The following is an 18,395-nucleotide window of genomic DNA, read 5'->3' as shown; positions in this document are numbered from 1 at the left end:
TCTCTTGCTCAGCCATGCACCAATATGGGCAAGATAACACCAAAATTAGATATATTTGATGAGATTGCCAAAAGAAAAAATTGAAATGAGGTAATCCCCCCCCCAAAAAAATGCTAAGATAGTAGGATGCAGTGGTACCTCTGGTTAAGAACTTAATTCGTTCTGGACATCCGTTCTTAACCTGAAACTGTACTTAACCTGAGGTACCACTTTAGCTAATGGGGCCTCCTGCTGCCGCCGGAGCACAATTTCTGTTCTCATCCTGAAGCAAAGTTCTGGGTTAGCGGAGTCTGTAACCTGAAGCGTCTGTAACCCGAGGTACCACTGTATTGATTAATTATGGATGCCATATCAATACTACAGTATTAGCACTGTATAAAATGTTGGCATAAATAAACTTAGTATTGCAATCGTAAAGTTTAATATAATATATTTGTATAAAGAATTGAAATTAATATTCAGAGCCACAGCTGCCTCAACACATCTCCTGGATTTGCAGGTGACTTTCAAATTTAGACATTAAATTCTGGTTGCAACTCTAAAATGTATATATCAATGTATGTAATTCGGGGGGGGGGGACCCTATTGAGCTAAAGTCAATGGCAGCTTTCAATTTCGTTCTGCAAGTTTAAATTATCTAAACGGCGGTTTCTTCTTATCTCTGGGCTTCACTAGATCTCTTTATTGAACATTCATCCTGATTTGCTGGCACAAAACCTACATAGCAGTTTGACCGTGTCTGGGCTTTATTAAGCATCACTCTGATTTGTTTATGGAGTGCTTATGTGATCCTTCCCATCTCCCATTACCATGTGATTGATAATAAATTCATACAGGTAAAACTTGGGAAATCATCGAATATCGTCGAAAAGTGCATTTCTTTCAGTAACGCAACTTAAAAGGTGAAACCAATATATGAGATAGATGCATGACATGCAAAGCAAGGTATGTCAAGCCTTTATTTGTTGTAATTGTAATTTGTCGTTAGGCGGGTCAATTATAAATGGAATGTAATTAATGAAATGTAATAGCGATGTTTATTTTTGTTTAATTTTGTATTATTGTAACTATTTGTTTTATTACTGTGGAATTTCCAAAAGAAAGCCTTTGTAAAAATTAAAAGAAAAATAAATAATAATAAGTTGCATTACTGAAATAAATGCACTTTTTGACGATATTCTAATTTTCCGAGTTTCACCTGTATATAAAATAATCTGTTCCCTTATTGCTTGTCCAGAAAATGCTGAAACTGCCTGTAGTTCAGAATTTGGTCCTTGTCCCACCTCGCCTTTGCAATCTGGTCTTTGTTTAATACGTAGTGGAAATGTGCTTTTCAATAAACTGCTTTTGCACCATCAAATGTCTTAGTTTCATTCAAATGTTTAATCACCCACGAAGGCAGTTTATTGCCTCATATTCCCCTCCTGCAAACATTATCCTGTTAATTAATGGGACAATAAAAAGAAGCAGTAAAATCTACCACATTGCATCATCTTTAATGCCTGATCTTAAACATTCCTACCATGATTGGACTGGGTGAAATCATTGCCTCGCCATCTGGCACCCCCAATACGAAGCTTTCAAAAGGCCCAAAGCAGCTCTTACTTCTCCTGCCAGCCCCCACCTGCCCCCCCCCCAGCACAGGCTTCGAATCAGGCAGTTAACAGCCAGCTTTGGATGGGGTGGGGTTGTGGGTCCACAGACCTACTTCTAACAATCCCCCCCCCCCGACTGAACCACTATCACTCTTTCTTCATGCATGTGTATAGAAACACATTTGGTTTCGTGTGTACCCACTGAGGGATCCTGCTGCCACACAGGGCCTCCTGACATGTGCATATATATGCAGCGAAAGAAAGAGAAGCTTGCTCATCATATGGGACAAGTCCTGCACACCTGCACACCTGCTCTGCGGTGTCCTCTGGCAAAGCTTACGTCCATATAGAACGGCTGGTGCTGATCCTCACTTCAAACACTTTTAATTCCTGAACTCTGGGGCAGACTAACCATTACATGCAAATGTGTGGAATGAAGCATTTCTTTTTAATGAAAAGCTTACATTTTGAGCAGGAAGGGGTGCTTAACACTTTGCCTGCCAGCCTCTCCAGCTAACCCTCATCTCTTAAATTGCCTTCCCCAAAATGAGGTACAGTATATGTTTATTTGCTGCCTGTTACAATCCTTCTCAAAGCAGCTGTAGTGCGAGGGGAGTTTGGGGAAAGGATTAAACCTTGGTTCTTGCCCTGCGTAGTTTAAAGAAATGTGTGTTTGGTTCTCCTTTAAAGGGAAACGTTCCCCTTTTGGTTTTCCTTAATTGCTTGGATGTGATTTACTGCTACGGTATCTGGAAGGAAGAAGATGTTATCTGGGTTCCAATGTGGATGTATGTTAAATCCACTACAGTTGGGGTAATTTGGGTCCTGGGTTGTAAAAGAGCAGTCAATTGTAATTAGTCTGTTGTTATCTCAGACCTTGGAAATAGGGAGGGATTCATACCCCAGGACGTTTGTAAATTAACATTCTCACAGCTGTATTCCATTGTTTTGATATGTGGAAATAAGAGCTAGGTCTTTAATCATTGGATCTTGACTGATTAAAGAATCCCTTCGATTGGTTTAAGATCGCAATACCTCATGGGGTTAATGAGGATATATAAGGATATATACTCGGTGTCTAGAGGTGCAAATTGCTCTCCTTTGGCAACCTTTGTTTTTATATTATTATTATTAAAGGTTTTCTCAGTTTACAAAGATGTGCTAATGTCTGTCCTTGAGAAGATTGCTGTTCACCATGCCCCTTGCTGGAGTGCAGGGACCTGATGGAGAGACTTTTGATTTAATCTTTGGATTGAACTTTTGTGTGTGAGTACATTAGATCAGTGGTTCCCAACAGGTGGTCCGCGAGCTATGCCAGAGGGGTCCGCCAGATGCTATTAGAATAAAAAATATATTAAATATATTTCGTATGATAACAGATTTTTTGTTTTGGCCGCTTCCTGCATGAGCAGAGTCTAGCGCAAAACTAGAATTAGATAGAGGCAGTAGTTCTGCTGTATGCCGTTAGGTGGCGCTTTACAAACACTACTGTTTTGCAAAGAGGCAGCGCGCGCATTCTACTAACGCTCACCTCCCCAAGATGCTTTGCGCGCGTCGGCTTCATTTGTGCGCTACTGCGCAGGTACCCTGTCTTCTCCATTCCCCTCGCTCCTCCCTGACTCTTATAAAAAGACTCTTAATTTGGCTCTCACTTTTTAATTTTAGGATTAGGAATTAATGGGGGTCCTTGTCACAATAGCGGCTCAATGAGGGGTCCTCGAAAAAAATTTTATTGGGAACCCCTGCATTAGATACTGATGTCAAATAAGGTTTTATTTTTATTTGTATGCTTTGTAAGAAACATGCACTCCCACAGTTTGGTCAGACGCATGTTCGTCACTTCGCGAACACTGTCCAACCATCTCATCCTCTGTTGTCCCCTTCTCCTTGTGCCCTCAATCTTTCCTAACATCAGGGTTTGCTTCAATGGAGCAAATGGAGCTTTATTTGATGGATTTTTGCAGAGAATTTTCCAAAGTGAAAAAAGGATGCTTGGACATGGAGCTGTAAATTATGGCCTGTGCTTGGAAAAAGTGGAAGAAAGGTGTGGATAAGCCCTGAGTGTGGGGCAGGTAAGGCTAAAGGGCACAGGTGTGCAATTACACTGCCCCACCATGCATTCCGGGTGTGCAATACCTTGTATGTTGCTTGAATATTTGCACTCCAAAGTATTTTTTGATTTTTTTTTAATCCTCCTTATAGGCAAAACATTTATTTATTTAACAGTAGTCCTGCTAATTCCACTTTCTTTCACTTTCCTTATGTTGTCACTCATTTAATTTGCTGAAATTTGGCTCTGTCTCCCCCCTCCACGCCTTCCCATCACTGCACATTTGTGAATAAATTGAACCCCAAACCTCAAGAGCTTTGAATCTGTCAGGAAATTTCCTACCACAGTGTTCGAGTGAGTATGAAATTGCCCCAGAACACATTTCCACCATCTCTGAAATAAATAGTTGGGTTGTGATTCTGAGAAATAGGTTATACTTTTTATTGTAATAGTATCCCAGTACTGTTATGATGAGTGTGAAAAGTGGAGCATTGCTTCGCTTTGCTCCTCTCTCTCCCTCTCTCTCTCTCTCTGATTTCAAAGGGCTCAATGTCTTGGAAAATACACCACACTGATTCTTAATGTGCATTTCAGCCACAGCTGATGTAGGAAGTATAATGTTGTATTAAAACATTTTCCATGATAGCAAGAAAGCTGCATTAGAATTATCATTTTCATCCTAACACTAGTTGACCCTCCCACGCGTTGCTGTGGGTTATCCCTGTGGCTGCCCCCACCCTGTGACGATCCATGACACATTGCTGTGCCTGACTCAGGGTCACAGCTGTCAGCTTCTCCCTTTTTTTAAAAGGGAAATTCCCTTATGCTGAATAGGCTTCCTCACGAGAAAAGGGAAAACTTGACAGCTATGCTCAGGGTCAGTGTTTCCCAGGAAAGGGGGGGGGATGTGTCCATTTTCCCCTGGACTATGTGTTTTTTCCTCTCCCCCCCCCCCATGGTTGTGTCTCATCCCTGTGTTTACTCTCATCCTGTAGCGACCCATGAGGTATCCTGTCCCCCCTCCCCCTCCCTGTGGCTCCCCCCCCCACGTCAGCCCATGACCTATTTGGGCCCCCCACCCCACCCAGGGTTCCATTCGGGATAGTATTTAAAAGGCTGTAGAGCTGAGGCCTAGTCTGTAAAGTGGAGCTGAGGCCTAGTCTTTAGGCTGTAAAGTAGAGGCGAGGCCTAGTCTGTAGGCTGTAAATTAGAGCTGAGGCCTAGTCTGTAAAGTGGAGCTGAGGCCTAGTCTGTAGGCTGTAAAGTAGAGGCGAGGCCTAGTCTGTAGGCTGTAAATTAGAGCTGAGACCTAGTTTGTAAAGTAGAGCAGAGCCCTAGTTTGTAGGCTTTAAAGTAGAGGCGAGGCCTAGTCTGTCGGCCTTGGCTTGGGCTAGTATTTAAATGCGAGCCAAGGCCTCGGCCCTGTATCTCCATTCCTTGGCCCCGGCCTGACTCTGTGGGTTGTCTGGTAATGGCCGCCTTGGTGATTTCAGTTGCTCAGTTGATGACACCATTATTTGGCACCGCCCTTCAGAGCTTTTGCTGGTGACAGCGCACGATCTGCCTTTCTATTGGATGCTGCTGGAGTCTTCAGAGCTTCTGCTGGTGATGTATAATTTGTGTGCCACTTTTTTGCATTTAATCATTATTTTAGGTATGAAAGGTGTGCTTTTGGGGGGGGGGAAATTATGCCAGATCCCTCCCTGATGGGCAAGGTACGTTGTGCCCAAATCTGTTGCAATTCGGTTCAGCGGTTAGGGAGGAAGGGTGTTACATCCGCGCACGCAGTTGGAACATTTATATATATATATATATATATATATATATATATATATATATATATATGCAATAAAACAGTAGAACAACAAGAGCATTTAGGTTAGAATCCTGCTGTTGCTCTGAAGCCTGGCAAAATCTTTTTCACTCTTCAGATTTCTTCTTCTTCACTTTTCTCTAAACAGCTTACAGTAAGCAACACTTCAGTGCAGCTGTCAGGTTTAATTCAGAGAAGGGGCTTTGCCAACAGAACAACCTGCCCCAGTTTGGACAGAAGACCACCAGTAGTCAGAAAGCAAAACAACAGTTTTACCTCCCCATTGCAACAGTTCTCGTAAAGCATTTATGACGTAAATTGATACTTTTACACACTTTCTGTTCTGCTGTCCCTTACTGTACTGCCATACTTTGTACATCCACTGCTTCTCATGTGCTGGATGGGCAGACTCATTCTCCCCACTCCCTCTAGGATATGGATGAGCACCCAGAAATCAATATGGGTACTTGGCTGGGTGGAGACTCAGGTTGCAAGATTCCAAACACTGTCTTTTATCAAGAACAAAAAACTGCACCATCTGGCTACCATAGAGCCAACTCCCTTCACCCCACGCCCAAAAAATTACCCCCCCTCCAAGTTGATTGGCATTTCCATTCAAACGGTATGGGTGCAGCTCATCATGTGATTGGTTATGTAGAGCAGAGCTTATCTCCCCCCCCCAAAAAAAAACAACACCACATTTTATTCAAGTTGGAACCTCTGCTGGCTATTTTTATTATTTGCAATCTGCACTTCCTATATATATATATATATATATATATATATATATATATATATTCATTCTATTTTTTATAACATTTGTCCAGGGTATTGAGCAGAGGAGTTTCTTTGGACCAGAGGTGCGGGGGCACAATACAAGGCATCTCTTCTAAAAGTCAGTGATAACAAGAGCCATAAAGCAACAATGTGGGTATTCTGAGTGTATTCACACTGCCACAATACCATCAGTCATTTTTATGGCAGCCTCGCAAAGAATGCATTGCAGGACTCTAGTCTGGATAAGACCAAGGCATGGATGAGGGTGAGGCTGTTCCTGCCAAGTGATAGGATCGCTGCTGGTGTACCAGCTGAAAGGGTTAAGACGGGGCCAGTGACTGACCGCTGCCACCACCTGAACCTCCCAAACTCTGAGCCTGGTCTTTTAGGGCAGTGTTTCCCAACCTTGGGTCTCCAGCTGTTTTTGGACTACGATTCCCATCATCCCTTACCACTGGTCTTGCCAGCTAGGGATGATGGGAGTTGTAGTCCAAAAACAGCTGAAGACCTAAGGTTGGGAAACACTGTTTTAGGGAACGTGAGACCTCCAAGACGACTTGTAAACCTCCATTCAGAGATTCAGGTTTCCCCATCTTGTGTGGGTTAAGTTTCAGCTTGTTCGCTCTTGTCCAGGCATCCCCAAACTTCGGCCCTCCAGATGTTTTGGACTACAATTCCCATCTTCCCCGACCACTGGTCCTGTTAGCTAGGGATCTTGTCCATCCCAGCGCTGCTTCCAGAACCAGAATTATCATTATTCTTATTTTGAAAAATAGGTTGCTCAGGTTTGCTCCACAAAGAGCTGAAACAGCATTTGAAAGTCATTAGAGATCCACAAGGTCCAGAGGGCTGCAGTTACCTTGGGTAGGCAGGTGTTAACCCTGGTGATCTTTGGCCCATCTTTCCAATAATGATCCACACTGCAGCACATCTGGGAGTCGACCTCTGAACTGCAGAAGCTGAAACAGTTGACTTGACTGATGTGAGATTTCGATGACACTGTTAATTGGTATATAAGCATCCCTATGTGCCGATAGCATTAGAAATCGCACATTATTTTTTCTACTTGAGTGTGCTTATAGTATCAGTGCTGTTTCTAATTAGGACTGAATTGTGAACTATCCACCAATATTTAGAATTTGCTTTGCTTCCAATCTTGTGCCTCAAATTTTAAATGAGTCCGAACTCAAAATCTGAAATAGCATATTGGATGTGATGCTATATTTCAAAGTTCAGACCCAAAGTCATTCAGACTTGTTGATACCTTCCTTCTTTGCAGGGAATGGGAAAGGATCACCTATTAAATCTCCTAAACTGTCAACTTTCAGTACTAAGTAGCATTATATGTCAACTATGAAAATGCTGAGATCACCATGGGCTCCAGAATCTGGAGCAAACTCATTATTTGTGGTCACTTCCACCTTCCCTCAGTCCTCTAGCACAGGGGTTCCCTATTAGCTAACTACTGAGGACCCCCTATTTTTCAAAAGCCAAGCCACGGACTCCCTACTTTTGAAAATTTTGATAACTCTAAGATAGTTGCCTCTGCAAAGCAATTTTTTGAACAAAATGTGGGGTAGCCCCTAATAAGCAAATGATTTTAGGTGTGCTAAAAAAAGCAGACTAAGGCTGATTGATATATGGATTTCAACATTGTGGTATAATCATCAGCTAAACATCACAATATGGGGAAGAGGGAGTTATTGGGGTGTTGTTTTTATTTTGATTATGTATTTTGTGGTTTTGTATTTTGATTTTGTTCTGTGACCGCCCTGAGACCTTCGGGTATAGTAATAATAATAATAATTTATTATTTATACCCCGCCCATCTGGCCGGGTTCCCCCAGCCACTCTGGGCGGCTTCCAACAAAATATTAAAATACAGAAATCCATCAAACGTTAAAAGCTTCCCTAAACAGGGCTGCCTTGAGATGCCTTCTAAAGGTCTGGTAGTTGTTGTTCTCTTTGACCTCTGGTGGGAGGGCATTCCACAGGGTGGGTGCCACTACCGAGAAAGCCCTCTGCCTAGTCCCCTGTAACTTGGCTTCTCGTAGCGAAGGAACCGCCAGAAGACCCTCAGCGCTGGATCTCAGTGTCCGGGCAGAACAATGGGGGAGGAGACGCTCCTTCAGGTATACTGGACCGAGGCCGTTTAGGGCTTTAAAGGTCAGCACCAACACTTTGAATTGTGCTCGGAAACATACTGGGAGCCAATGTAGGTCTTTCAGGACCGGTGTTATGTGGTCTCGGTGGCCACTCCCAGACACCAGTCTAGCTGCCGCATTCTCGGTTAATTGTAGTTTCCGGGTCACCTTCAAGGGTAGCCCCACATAGAGCGCATTGCAGTAGTCCAAGTGGGAGATAAGTAGAGCATGCACCACTCTGGTGAGACAGTCCGCAGGCAGGTAGGGTCTCAGCCTGCGTACCAGATGGAGCTGATAAACAGGGCAGTATATAAATTCTAATAATAATAATAATAATAATAATAATAAATAATAATAATCTGATATATCACAATGTCTGAAATTGGAGATCAGGGATGGGGATGAGGGACTAATGGAATCTTAGAGCTGGAGGGGACCCAAGGGGAGCAGCAGCCGCGGAGAACGGATGAGTGGGGGGAAGAGAGGAAGCGGATGGTTTGAATGGAAGGGGATGGGGGTGCCTCAAGTCTCAGCAGGGCAGCCAGCGGTGGCAGCCAGCAAAGATGCACGCCCACAGTGGCTGCTGCTTTCCTACTGACTGAGAAAAGCTGCCCTGCCTCAGTGCCAGGGGGCCTTGAAGTGAGGGCGATCAGCTGCCCTGTTCTCCGTCAGCATGAGGGGAAGGCATTGCCTTGCAATCGGTTGCCCTGGTGTCCTTCGCGTGACAAGCGTCATATTGCTATGTGTTGCCGGTTCAAAATTGTTATCGTGATTTCAAAACCGATTTTGGCCAATGTATTGAAAAATCGCTCAGTGCTAAAACAGACCATAAAATCTGTGATATTATCACACAAAAATGACAAAAATAATAATAGTTGGGAGGCAGGTGACCCCTAATTGTGAACCACGGCTCTTGCACATTGTTCTTCAACCTTGGGTCCCCAGATGTTGCTGGACTAAAACTCGCATCATTTCTGACCATTAGCTAAGCTGATGATGTTAGTGTAGTCCAGCAAAATAATAATAATAATAAAATTTATTACTTTAAACAGGCAATGGGACACATTCAGTCTCTCTGTCTGTTCAATAACTACTAGTCATGATGGCCACATGCTGTGGGAAACGGGGATGCTGGGAGAAATCCCAGGGTGTGCGGGGCCCTGAGTTGCCTGAATACATTGAGTGCTGATGATGGACCTGGGAGTCAAATGATGAGCTGTTAATTTCACAATCCCCCCCTTTAATCTCTCAGGAAGTAATTCTGAAAAACAAAAGATATGTGGCCTGTACATCCAAAGATTTTGGTATTCATTTCTCTTTAGGAAATGTGTGAATTACACAGTGGGAAAAGTAATTAAAACCAAGGATTTGAATTGATATTTTGTATATGCTGATCATAAAAATGTAAATTAACTAGCTCCTGACACAGCACAACAATCCTTCCTCTGGGGAGCTACAAAACTGCTAATTCAACAATATGACAAGCCTATTTGCATAGAAACTGTAACACACACTGCCTGCTTATGTAATTTCACTCTGAGTGGACTGAATTAAATAACTGGTTTTAAATTGTTTTGATTCATCCTGTCCATCCTGAGTGGAGTGTATTATGTTATGAGTATGTATTATTGTTTCTGTGCTAATGGATTTAGCATATTGTTGTTGAGATTGCAGTTTTGTAGTTATTCTGGAGGAACCAGAGGCACATTCGAAACTTGTTTGGAGAACAGTATGGCAATAAGTCACTTTCTGCATCTGTTAATTTCTGCATCTTTTTGTTTGCTGCTTGGAGAGCATTGCATATGCAGCTTACCTATGATTTTTTTAAAAAAAATAGGCATGCTTTGTATTCAGCTTGGACTATGCATACATAGCTAGTGTTTCTAACATACCAACATCCAAATTTTGAGCCTGAAAATACTGTACCTCAGCAATAAGAGAAGTTGACAGCCATTTCCCCCCCCCCTATCAAGTGCTGTGTTTTCTTGGAGGTAAGCTCCCAGAAATGGACAAGGACAGAAATGGTTCTGAGTGGGACCAGAGGTGCTCCACACTCTCTCCCCCCCCCCCCACGCCTCAGCTTGATAGCAGCAAGGCATCGTCGGTGGGACCAAGTATTATTTCCATCTGGAATGTAGGAAGGTGAGGGACCTCCTTGTGCTACGGAGATGGCTGTAGGATACAATTATAAGTGGTGAAATGGAGACTGAAAATTTTATCGTTGGGATAATACGTTGTGGGCCATGTAAGATTAAGCAGGGAGTCAGAAGCAATTGAGGTGGGGGAGATTGCACATCCCTGAACTTAGAAGCAGGGGGAAATACATTTTCTTGGAAACAGTGCATACTGGCCAGAGAATGTGACTGTTGCCTAGAGAACGTACAAAGGGGACTAAGCTAATTGGCTGGAGAATGCCCAAAATGTTCTTCAGATATGCGCATTCTCCAAGGCCTGTTGGAAATTGCGTACAATGTGCAGGAATGTGCACAACTCCCACTTCATAGATGAAGTAAGTGCATATTCTTCACGAAACCTGGTGAATCTGCAAAATGGCCAGCTGTCCAAACAATAACAGTTTAACTTAGCATTCCTCTTAATGGCATTACCGGTAGAGGGAATTTGGCAGCTATTTTCTAAGCCGTCGGCAGGTGGCACTACTGTCTGAAATAGCAGGCCCCACCTCTTGAGAGCTGAAAAGGCATGTTCTGTTTGAGTGTGATACTAATAAGTACCCTTATTTGTTTAAACAAAATAAAAATAAAATAGAAAAATTCCTTCCCGTAGCACCTTAGAGACAGTGAAACAGAGACTCCCTTGGAAGGTGGGGGCCTCTCCTTCCTTTGAGGTTTCTGAATGGGCATCTGCCATGGGTGCTTTAGCTGAGATTCCTGCATTGCAGGGGGTTGGACTAGTTAACCTCAGGGGTAACCAGTCAACTCTACAATTCTATGATTCTATGTTCTTGGACCAGAAAGGGGCTTTTAAAGCTAAAGGGACCCCTGACCATTAGGTCCTGACCAGAGCAGCACACGGAAACACTGTTTATGCAATTTCACAGCACTTAGGCTACTGATGGGGAAGTTTACACCCTGGAATTTCAACCAAATAAGGGTACTTATTAGTTCCACACTGAAATTATGCTATTCTTTGGCTCCCATCCACCTTACTTCACTTTAAGTCTACTGGTTGTTGTTTTTTAAAAAGGACACCTGACCATTAGGTCCAGTCGTGACCGACTCTGGGGTTGCGCGCTCATCTCGCATTATTGGCCAAGGGAGCCGGCGTACAGCTTCCAGGTCATGTGGCCAGCATGACAAAGCTGCTTCTGGCAAACCAGAGCAGCACATGGAAACGCCGTTTACCTTCCCGCTGTAGCGGTTCCTATTTATCTACTTGCATTTTGATGTGCTTTCGAACTGCTAGGTTGTTTTTTACTGGGTATATAACACAGCATGTTTCAGGCCTCTAGTTGTGTGAGCTTCTAAGATTAACTTTATTTTATCTATACATCCTTTAAGTTGTTTTTTTTAAAAAAAATATATATAATCAAAGAAACTGCTATGTATCCTTAAGTGATAATTTGGACATTATTTGGGATGACATTCGGAGTATAAAATTGCTGGCACAGCAGCATTTAGAATACAGAACAGCATGTGGCTACTTTGTCTAATATCAACACCCCTGAAACTCATTCAAAGACACTCTGTGTCAAAGCCTGAAAAGGAGATGAAAGTTTTGTCTAAATTACATAGATGAAATGGTAAAGCAAAGGAAAACACAAGCTGTAAAATCTTTCTGATGAATACCAATGATCAAAGCCCTTATTTATTTCTGTACTCCAAAAACACCCAACACAAGCAATTTTACATTCATTCATTTATTTATTTCTGGGAGTTCCTTCAAAGTCTTGCAAGTAGTTTCTCCTCATGACAATTTTAATGTAAGCAACTCAGTCTCAGGCTTTAATGGGATTCACCCTGGTTAAGTTAAAAGTCGCTTGAGAGGCAGTCTAGTGGCTTCTGTTTACACCAATCCGTCTCTCCTGGAGATGGGGCTTCATTTCATAGGGGGAAAGCAGCCACGGTGGGTAAAAATTGATTAAAGCAAATGCTATTCCATCTGATGTGGCTGTTTCTGCTTCATTTCAGAATAAATTTTTTGTAAACACACACTCTGAAGAAGAAAGTAGAAAGTTTGGCAGACTTTTCTTTTTTTAAAAAAAAACCTGGATTATCAAAGTCAGGAAATAATCATTCTGCCTATAGATTTAGCAATGAAGCTCTTGACCTGATGGCTGGTTGGCTGCAGAACAGATGAGTCTCTGTTCATGGTGAACTTGTTCATGGTGAATCTTTGACTTGATGTGGGTTTTTTTTTTCAGTGGTTCACCACTGGTGATTCTTCATACATGCACATCATTGCTTGAATGTGCAAACCTCTCCATTGTGTTAACAAAGCAGAGAAGGAAAGGCATTCAACAGCTTCTCAAGTGCTGCACAGCAACGTGGTCATAGAATTTATCCTATTTCGCCCTCTGAATATCTCATTTCCAAAGGAAACCTGAACCCTTGAGTAAGCCCCTGGACCCCTGCAATCTTGCACTCCTCGGAGATTGGGGTGGTGGGGGACAATATGCTGTCATACCAGGCCAGCTAAGATAAGAGCTGTAAAGAGGTTCCTGCACACATATCCTTGTCTGGTTGGGGGCAGGGCTGCAAGGTGTGCAATTCAACAACCTGATGGTTTGGGAGATGCAATCAACCAGTAAGCAAAGACATAAAAAGAAACATAGAATAAAAACTGCCATTTACAATAAATGCATCTTTTTAGGAATGTTTTGTCATTGCATTAATTCTGAAGGATCAACAATTTCTTTCTTGCAATTCCTGCCTTCCCCCTCCCCAATGGAGCCTTATTTACACAACACTGTCAGCATTACGGAGAAATATAAACACTTTTCCTCCTTTTTTTTTTGCCTGTATCACTATATTTCTTTTAACTGAAATCACCTTAATAAAATATATTTTAAAAAGATTGGTCCCTGCCCCAAAGTGCTTACTTACAAAGAGCACGCATAAAGATCCAAAAGCTGAGAGCCAGGATTTTCTGTTGACTGTGAAGAAGCAAGCAAAGGCCTTGCAGGTATGTAGGGCGGCAGCTGGAGTAGCATCTTTTCAGGGGGGGCAGAGCTGGTGTTTGTTGCCTTTCAAAGGATGCATTTGGGACTACAGATGCCTTGGACCACAGTAGCTGTGCAACATACTGCCAATGATGAAAGGCTAGCATAAGCCGAAACATCCCTGTGTCCATATTCATTACCAAGGCATCATGCAGAGTATTGCAATGGGCTCCGCCTCTTTCCACAGCAAAAAGATTTTTATAGGCCTCAACAACAGCAGGCTCTTTGCTTTTAAAACAATATTGAGGCACGGCAGAATTTGACATGATGTCATAAATGATGCCTAGCCCCCCCACCTCCCACCCCCGATAAAATCCACACACAAAGAGGATGGGTGGTGATGGGTTATCAGCTTATAGTTACAACAGTCTGAAATTAAATAGAACTGGCAAAAGAGTGTCACGCTCTGGGCTCCCTCCATTCTGGGAATGCTAATAGCTGCAAGCAATTCTTTATCAAAGGTGAGAACTCAATGGGACCTTAAATAATCCACATTTAGCTGTTGAATGTGTGCCTTAAGCTGTTGGACACTGCAAAAGCAAAACAGAAACTTACTTTCGTGTGTGTTAAGTCTCATTGAACTTGGAAGTTGGAAGGGCACACAATTCCCTGCAATGCAGAAATCTCAGCTAAGCATCCATGAAGTGACAGGTGGCCATCCAACCTCTGCTTAAAAGCTTCCAAGGAAGGCGAGTCTGCAACCTCCCAAAGGAGTCTGCTACACCGCCAAACAGCTCTTACTGTCAGAAAGTTCTTCCTGATGTATAGCTGGAATCTTCTTTCTTGTACCTTGAAGCCATTGGTTCAAGTCCTACCCTCCAGAGCAGGAGAAAACAAGCTTATGCCTTCTTCCATGTGACATTCCTTGAGATATTTGAAGATGGCTCTCATATCTCCCCATGAGCTGAACAGTCAACATCTGCTCGAGCAACTTGCCCAGGAGATGACAAGTGGCTTTAATGTCCCCTGATCATTTTGGTTACCCTTTCTGGTGCTACATTATCTTTTTTTGAGGTGTGATGATGAAATACTGTGTACAGTTCTGGTTGTCAGAGTGTACGGTGTGGTTGCAACACAGATTTATGTAAAGGTATTGTAATAATGGCAGTTTTCATTTTTCTTCCTTTCCTTATTGTCTTTAGAATTGAAGTGACCTCTCTCATGCACTGGGGCAACATTTCCAACTGCAATTAAATGTGAGGGCAAATTAAGGCATACAGTTTATTTTTGAGACCATTTTGATTCTGGTGTGTAAACTGGTGAATGAAAAACCAACTCTTGACAATGGCATTTCTATTGAACAAGAGGTTATGACCTATGATGCCGTGTGGGCAGAGTTCCCATGAGGACTGTTGGAGGGGGGGGGGTTGCCATGCATGGTGAGGAGAAGCAGGAATGAGGGGGCACAGCAACATACTTCAGCCTTGTTCAGGGTGGCACAAGCTGTGTTTGGAAGCAGCATGTACGGTACATTCCAGGGACCACACCAATATTAAATCTGTCAGTCAAGTTTTAATTCATTATAAAGAAGTAAACTACATTGGTATATTTAAGACAAACACTTTGTTTTCTATGCACACTATCCACGGGACAGTCCCTTTCCCAAAATAACTACTTTTAACAGTCCCAGAAAAACACTTCAGAAAGTTTTCACATTAAACCAACTTTCTGTGCTTTCCCCTTTTCTTTAAATTCGTCTTAGAAGGAGAAAAAGAACCATTAAACCTGAAAACATTTACATTGCAAGCCACGTTCGAATGCATAAATTGGCATACAATAACCAATGTATCACAACCGTGTTTTACTTAGTTCACTTTTGTTTGTCAATAAAAGAATATAAAAATCTTGTTCAACAGAGTGTTAAGTGTATTAAAATAGATTTGTATAGTACTGCACAGTTTCTCCCGGAGTTGTGAAAATGGTTGAAGGGACCGTGTGCTGCCTAGTGCTGGGTGACCCCCCCCCCAATCGATCAATAAAAAGCCGAATCCCTTGATTTATTGGCACCGTGTGATAGGCCGTTGTGAGTTGCTTCACCTGTGGAATGCAGAAATGGATTCTTGCTTCACACCTACTTAAACAGAGGGGCAACATTTAGAGAGGGGAAGTGGGCAGAATACCTATGCCCTTCCTTGAGGTTTCGACCACACACAAATTATTTCTCAGGAGCACTTATATTTCTGGCCAACTCTCTGGTTCTACAGGGTGACTTACTATTGTCATATATATATTTAAAATGGGTCTGTGTCTTAGGTATGCATGCCAAAGGCACAAATCCATTTGTTTAAAACAAACAAACAAACAAGACTGTATTAGTATTGAGAAAGATGCTATAGTTGTGAATTTCTAAAAGTAACACAACAAATGCCGTTAAAATACACTGCTACTTTGTAATGTAGGACTTCAAATCCTATACACCAGAGTTGGCCAATCCTCCAGGACCCGAGGGCCAAATTTACTCATAGTCAATCCTTCAGGGGCTGATTGCCAGCTATCAGTGTGGCCTCTTTGCATTCCTACATACACACTTGCAGCCTCCCTCCTCAGATAATCCGTGCAGATCAGCTGAGGAAAGAGGGCTGCTGCCCCCCCCCCCCGTCCTTTGCTCATCAAATGACTGCCTGATTTCTGGGGAGGGGTTTTTGCATCTGCCCACCCCAGCACACACACACACACACACACACACACACACTCCCCCTCTCAAAGTTTGTCACTGCTGAAAAAAATGGGCAAAATCTTTGGGGTGCAGAAAAACTGTCTTGGAGGCCAGATTCGGCCCCCCCAAACCAGAGGTTATCACTTCTGCTATGTAAATTTACCTGGGGAAAAGTACCATGGGGATCAAGGGCACCAGCTTTTGAGTAGACATGAATATTCAAGAGTGAATCCCCCAATCCCTGGTGCTCCTCATAGGGTTATAGAATGGGAAAGTTACGCTAAAGAGAAACTGGTCTGTCCCTCACTAACTTCTGAGGTAGGCCTCAGGGCACCGCTTGGCCTGGGGGGGCCAGACTGAGCTTGCTGCATCAGGAAGACTAGCTAGAGGGACCGGGGGAATAAAGCAGATTCTCTAGCATTTTCTCAGGCTAATGCTAAACATGTCACATGTAAAAATCAACACACAATATAAAAAGAAAACGTTTCCCAAAAAGCAACCGATACTTAGAATGTGACAGCCCCCCCCCCCCGAAAAAAGCTCCTGATACATCCAATAAATGAAACTACCCCTTGAGGCAGATTATTTCCTGTACTATTTAGCAGATACTTCTGCAAGTGAAATAAAACAAAATAAAAAATAATCATCTTTTCACATTCCCTATTTTACAATAAAAATGCAGTACAAAAGTGTAAAGTTTTTTGGCATATCATTTGTACTGTCTTGACAGGAAAAAAAGCAGCAGCAAAAAAGATTATTTGCTTTCTTTTAAAAAAAAATATCTGACCCCGTCCCCGCTCAAATAATAATAAAGATCCAACCTGCTGAAGATATTTGTCACTATTATGGTTTATGCTAAACCTTGCACAAAAAACTCCATGAGAAAAATACATCAATAGCAAAATAAGTTGAAAGGTCCTGCAAAAATTAAGGGGTTTTACAGGCATACCTCTTTAAATACTTCGGAACGCATATACAAGAAGCATCAGCATGAAAATACTTCAATATTTCACTAGAAATGCTAATTTCATACATTTTTATTTAAATATCTGTAATTCTCAACTATAATACTGAAAAAATGATTTGATTTTGAAGGCTCTGTGAGCAATTCTTCTCAATGCAATTCTTCTCAAATAGCCCCACGTCCAGTTCAACCTGAATCAATGTGGCAGACCATTTTAAAAAAAATCAGGAATCCATGTTGATTTCCAAGCTATTCCATTTTTCACTGTCACCAATTAACCATTCCTGCACCCCCTACCAACTACCTGCATACTAGCTAACTATCTCTTTGCTTTTAAAACTATTTTCCCTTCAAAATGAGATCTTTCTAAAGTCCATCTTCCCTCCCCAAGGATGCTCCATTCCATTCCACCACCACACTCCCCTCATTGGCCAACATATGCTGCTTCATTTTCCTTATCCATGAAATACTTTAAGGCCAATGCAACAAAAGGGAAAAAAAGAATATCCTAAGTACTGAACATCTCAGCAATAGAAAACTGCAGCAAGATCTGCTTTGTAGAAAGTTGCCATGACACCAACTAAGTCAACTGGGTGGTTTCCCCAACATCCTGCTGTAATAAAAATGGACAACAAAGTCTTTCCATTCCCCCACCTCCCCTCAAGTCCCATTCTCCACGCAGTTGCAGTATTTCCACATCTATTGTGTTTGCGTTCATCTAAAGTTCACCTTTTGTTTTCTTTCAAAAAAGAAAAACCAGGTTTTCAGGCAGCCCCCTGTCAGTTGTTCCCCTGTGTCGGCTGCAAGGCTTTGTGTACGGCAGCAGCAGCTGAGGCAGAAGACGGTTTGATCCAGGGGACGGTTAGCAGGGAGGAGGTGGTGGTGGTTGTCATGGTAACCTGAATCATCTGCTCATTCTGTATCAGTCTAATGAGAGTTTTGAGGCGCTCCAGCGATGATTGAACCCCTTTCTGCTGGGCCAATAGGCTGCTTTTTCGCTCTAAGCACTTCTGTCAAAGGCGGAAAGAAAAGAGTAAGAACACATTCCATTGGGTGTCAAAACACTCTCCCTGCAAACACGCTTTTGTGTGGGCAAGCTCAAATACATTAGTTGCACCGTAGCCCCCTTGAAGGATCCTGTTGGAATTGCAAGCAGGGTGCTTGAAGGGTAGAGCTTAAGGATACAATACATTCGCCCCTCCCCAGCCCTGCTTGAA

At 42.6% G+C, this 18,395-nt stretch overlaps 1 protein-coding gene and 1 long non-coding RNA gene across 2 annotated transcripts in view; one reads left to right on the top strand and one right to left on the bottom strand.

The window, feature by feature from the left end:
- The first annotated feature begins 8,304 nt into the window (after positions 1-8,304).
- On the top strand, positions 8,305-16,734 carry LOC132592190 (uncharacterized). The gene is made up of 2 exons (XR_009557665.1): positions 8,305-10,483; positions 10,518-16,734. It is a non-coding gene; the product is annotated as an uncharacterized LOC132592190 (long non-coding RNA).
- A 252-nt stretch (positions 16,735-16,986) lies between these two features.
- The window catches only part of PHF21B (PHD finger protein 21B), a 186,912-nt gene continuing 185,503 nt past the window's right edge, over positions 16,987-18,395 (bottom strand). Inside the window, exon 13 of the mRNA XM_060275181.1 lies at positions 16,987-18,188. Within this exon, the coding sequence (XP_060131164.1) occupies positions 17,958-18,188 (231 nt within the window). The 3' untranslated portion in view covers positions 16,987-17,957. The remainder of the gene's footprint in view (positions 18,189-18,395) is intronic.

The sequence above is a fragment of the Zootoca vivipara genome, chromosome 5 (genome assembly GCF_963506605.1).
Source record: "Zootoca vivipara chromosome 5, rZooViv1.1, whole genome shotgun sequence".
NCBI classification, from domain to species: domain Eukaryota; kingdom Metazoa; phylum Chordata; class Lepidosauria; order Squamata; family Lacertidae; genus Zootoca; species Zootoca vivipara.
The sequence above is the reverse complement of the archived record's forward strand: the minus strand, read 5'-3'. Positions and strand labels throughout refer to the sequence as shown.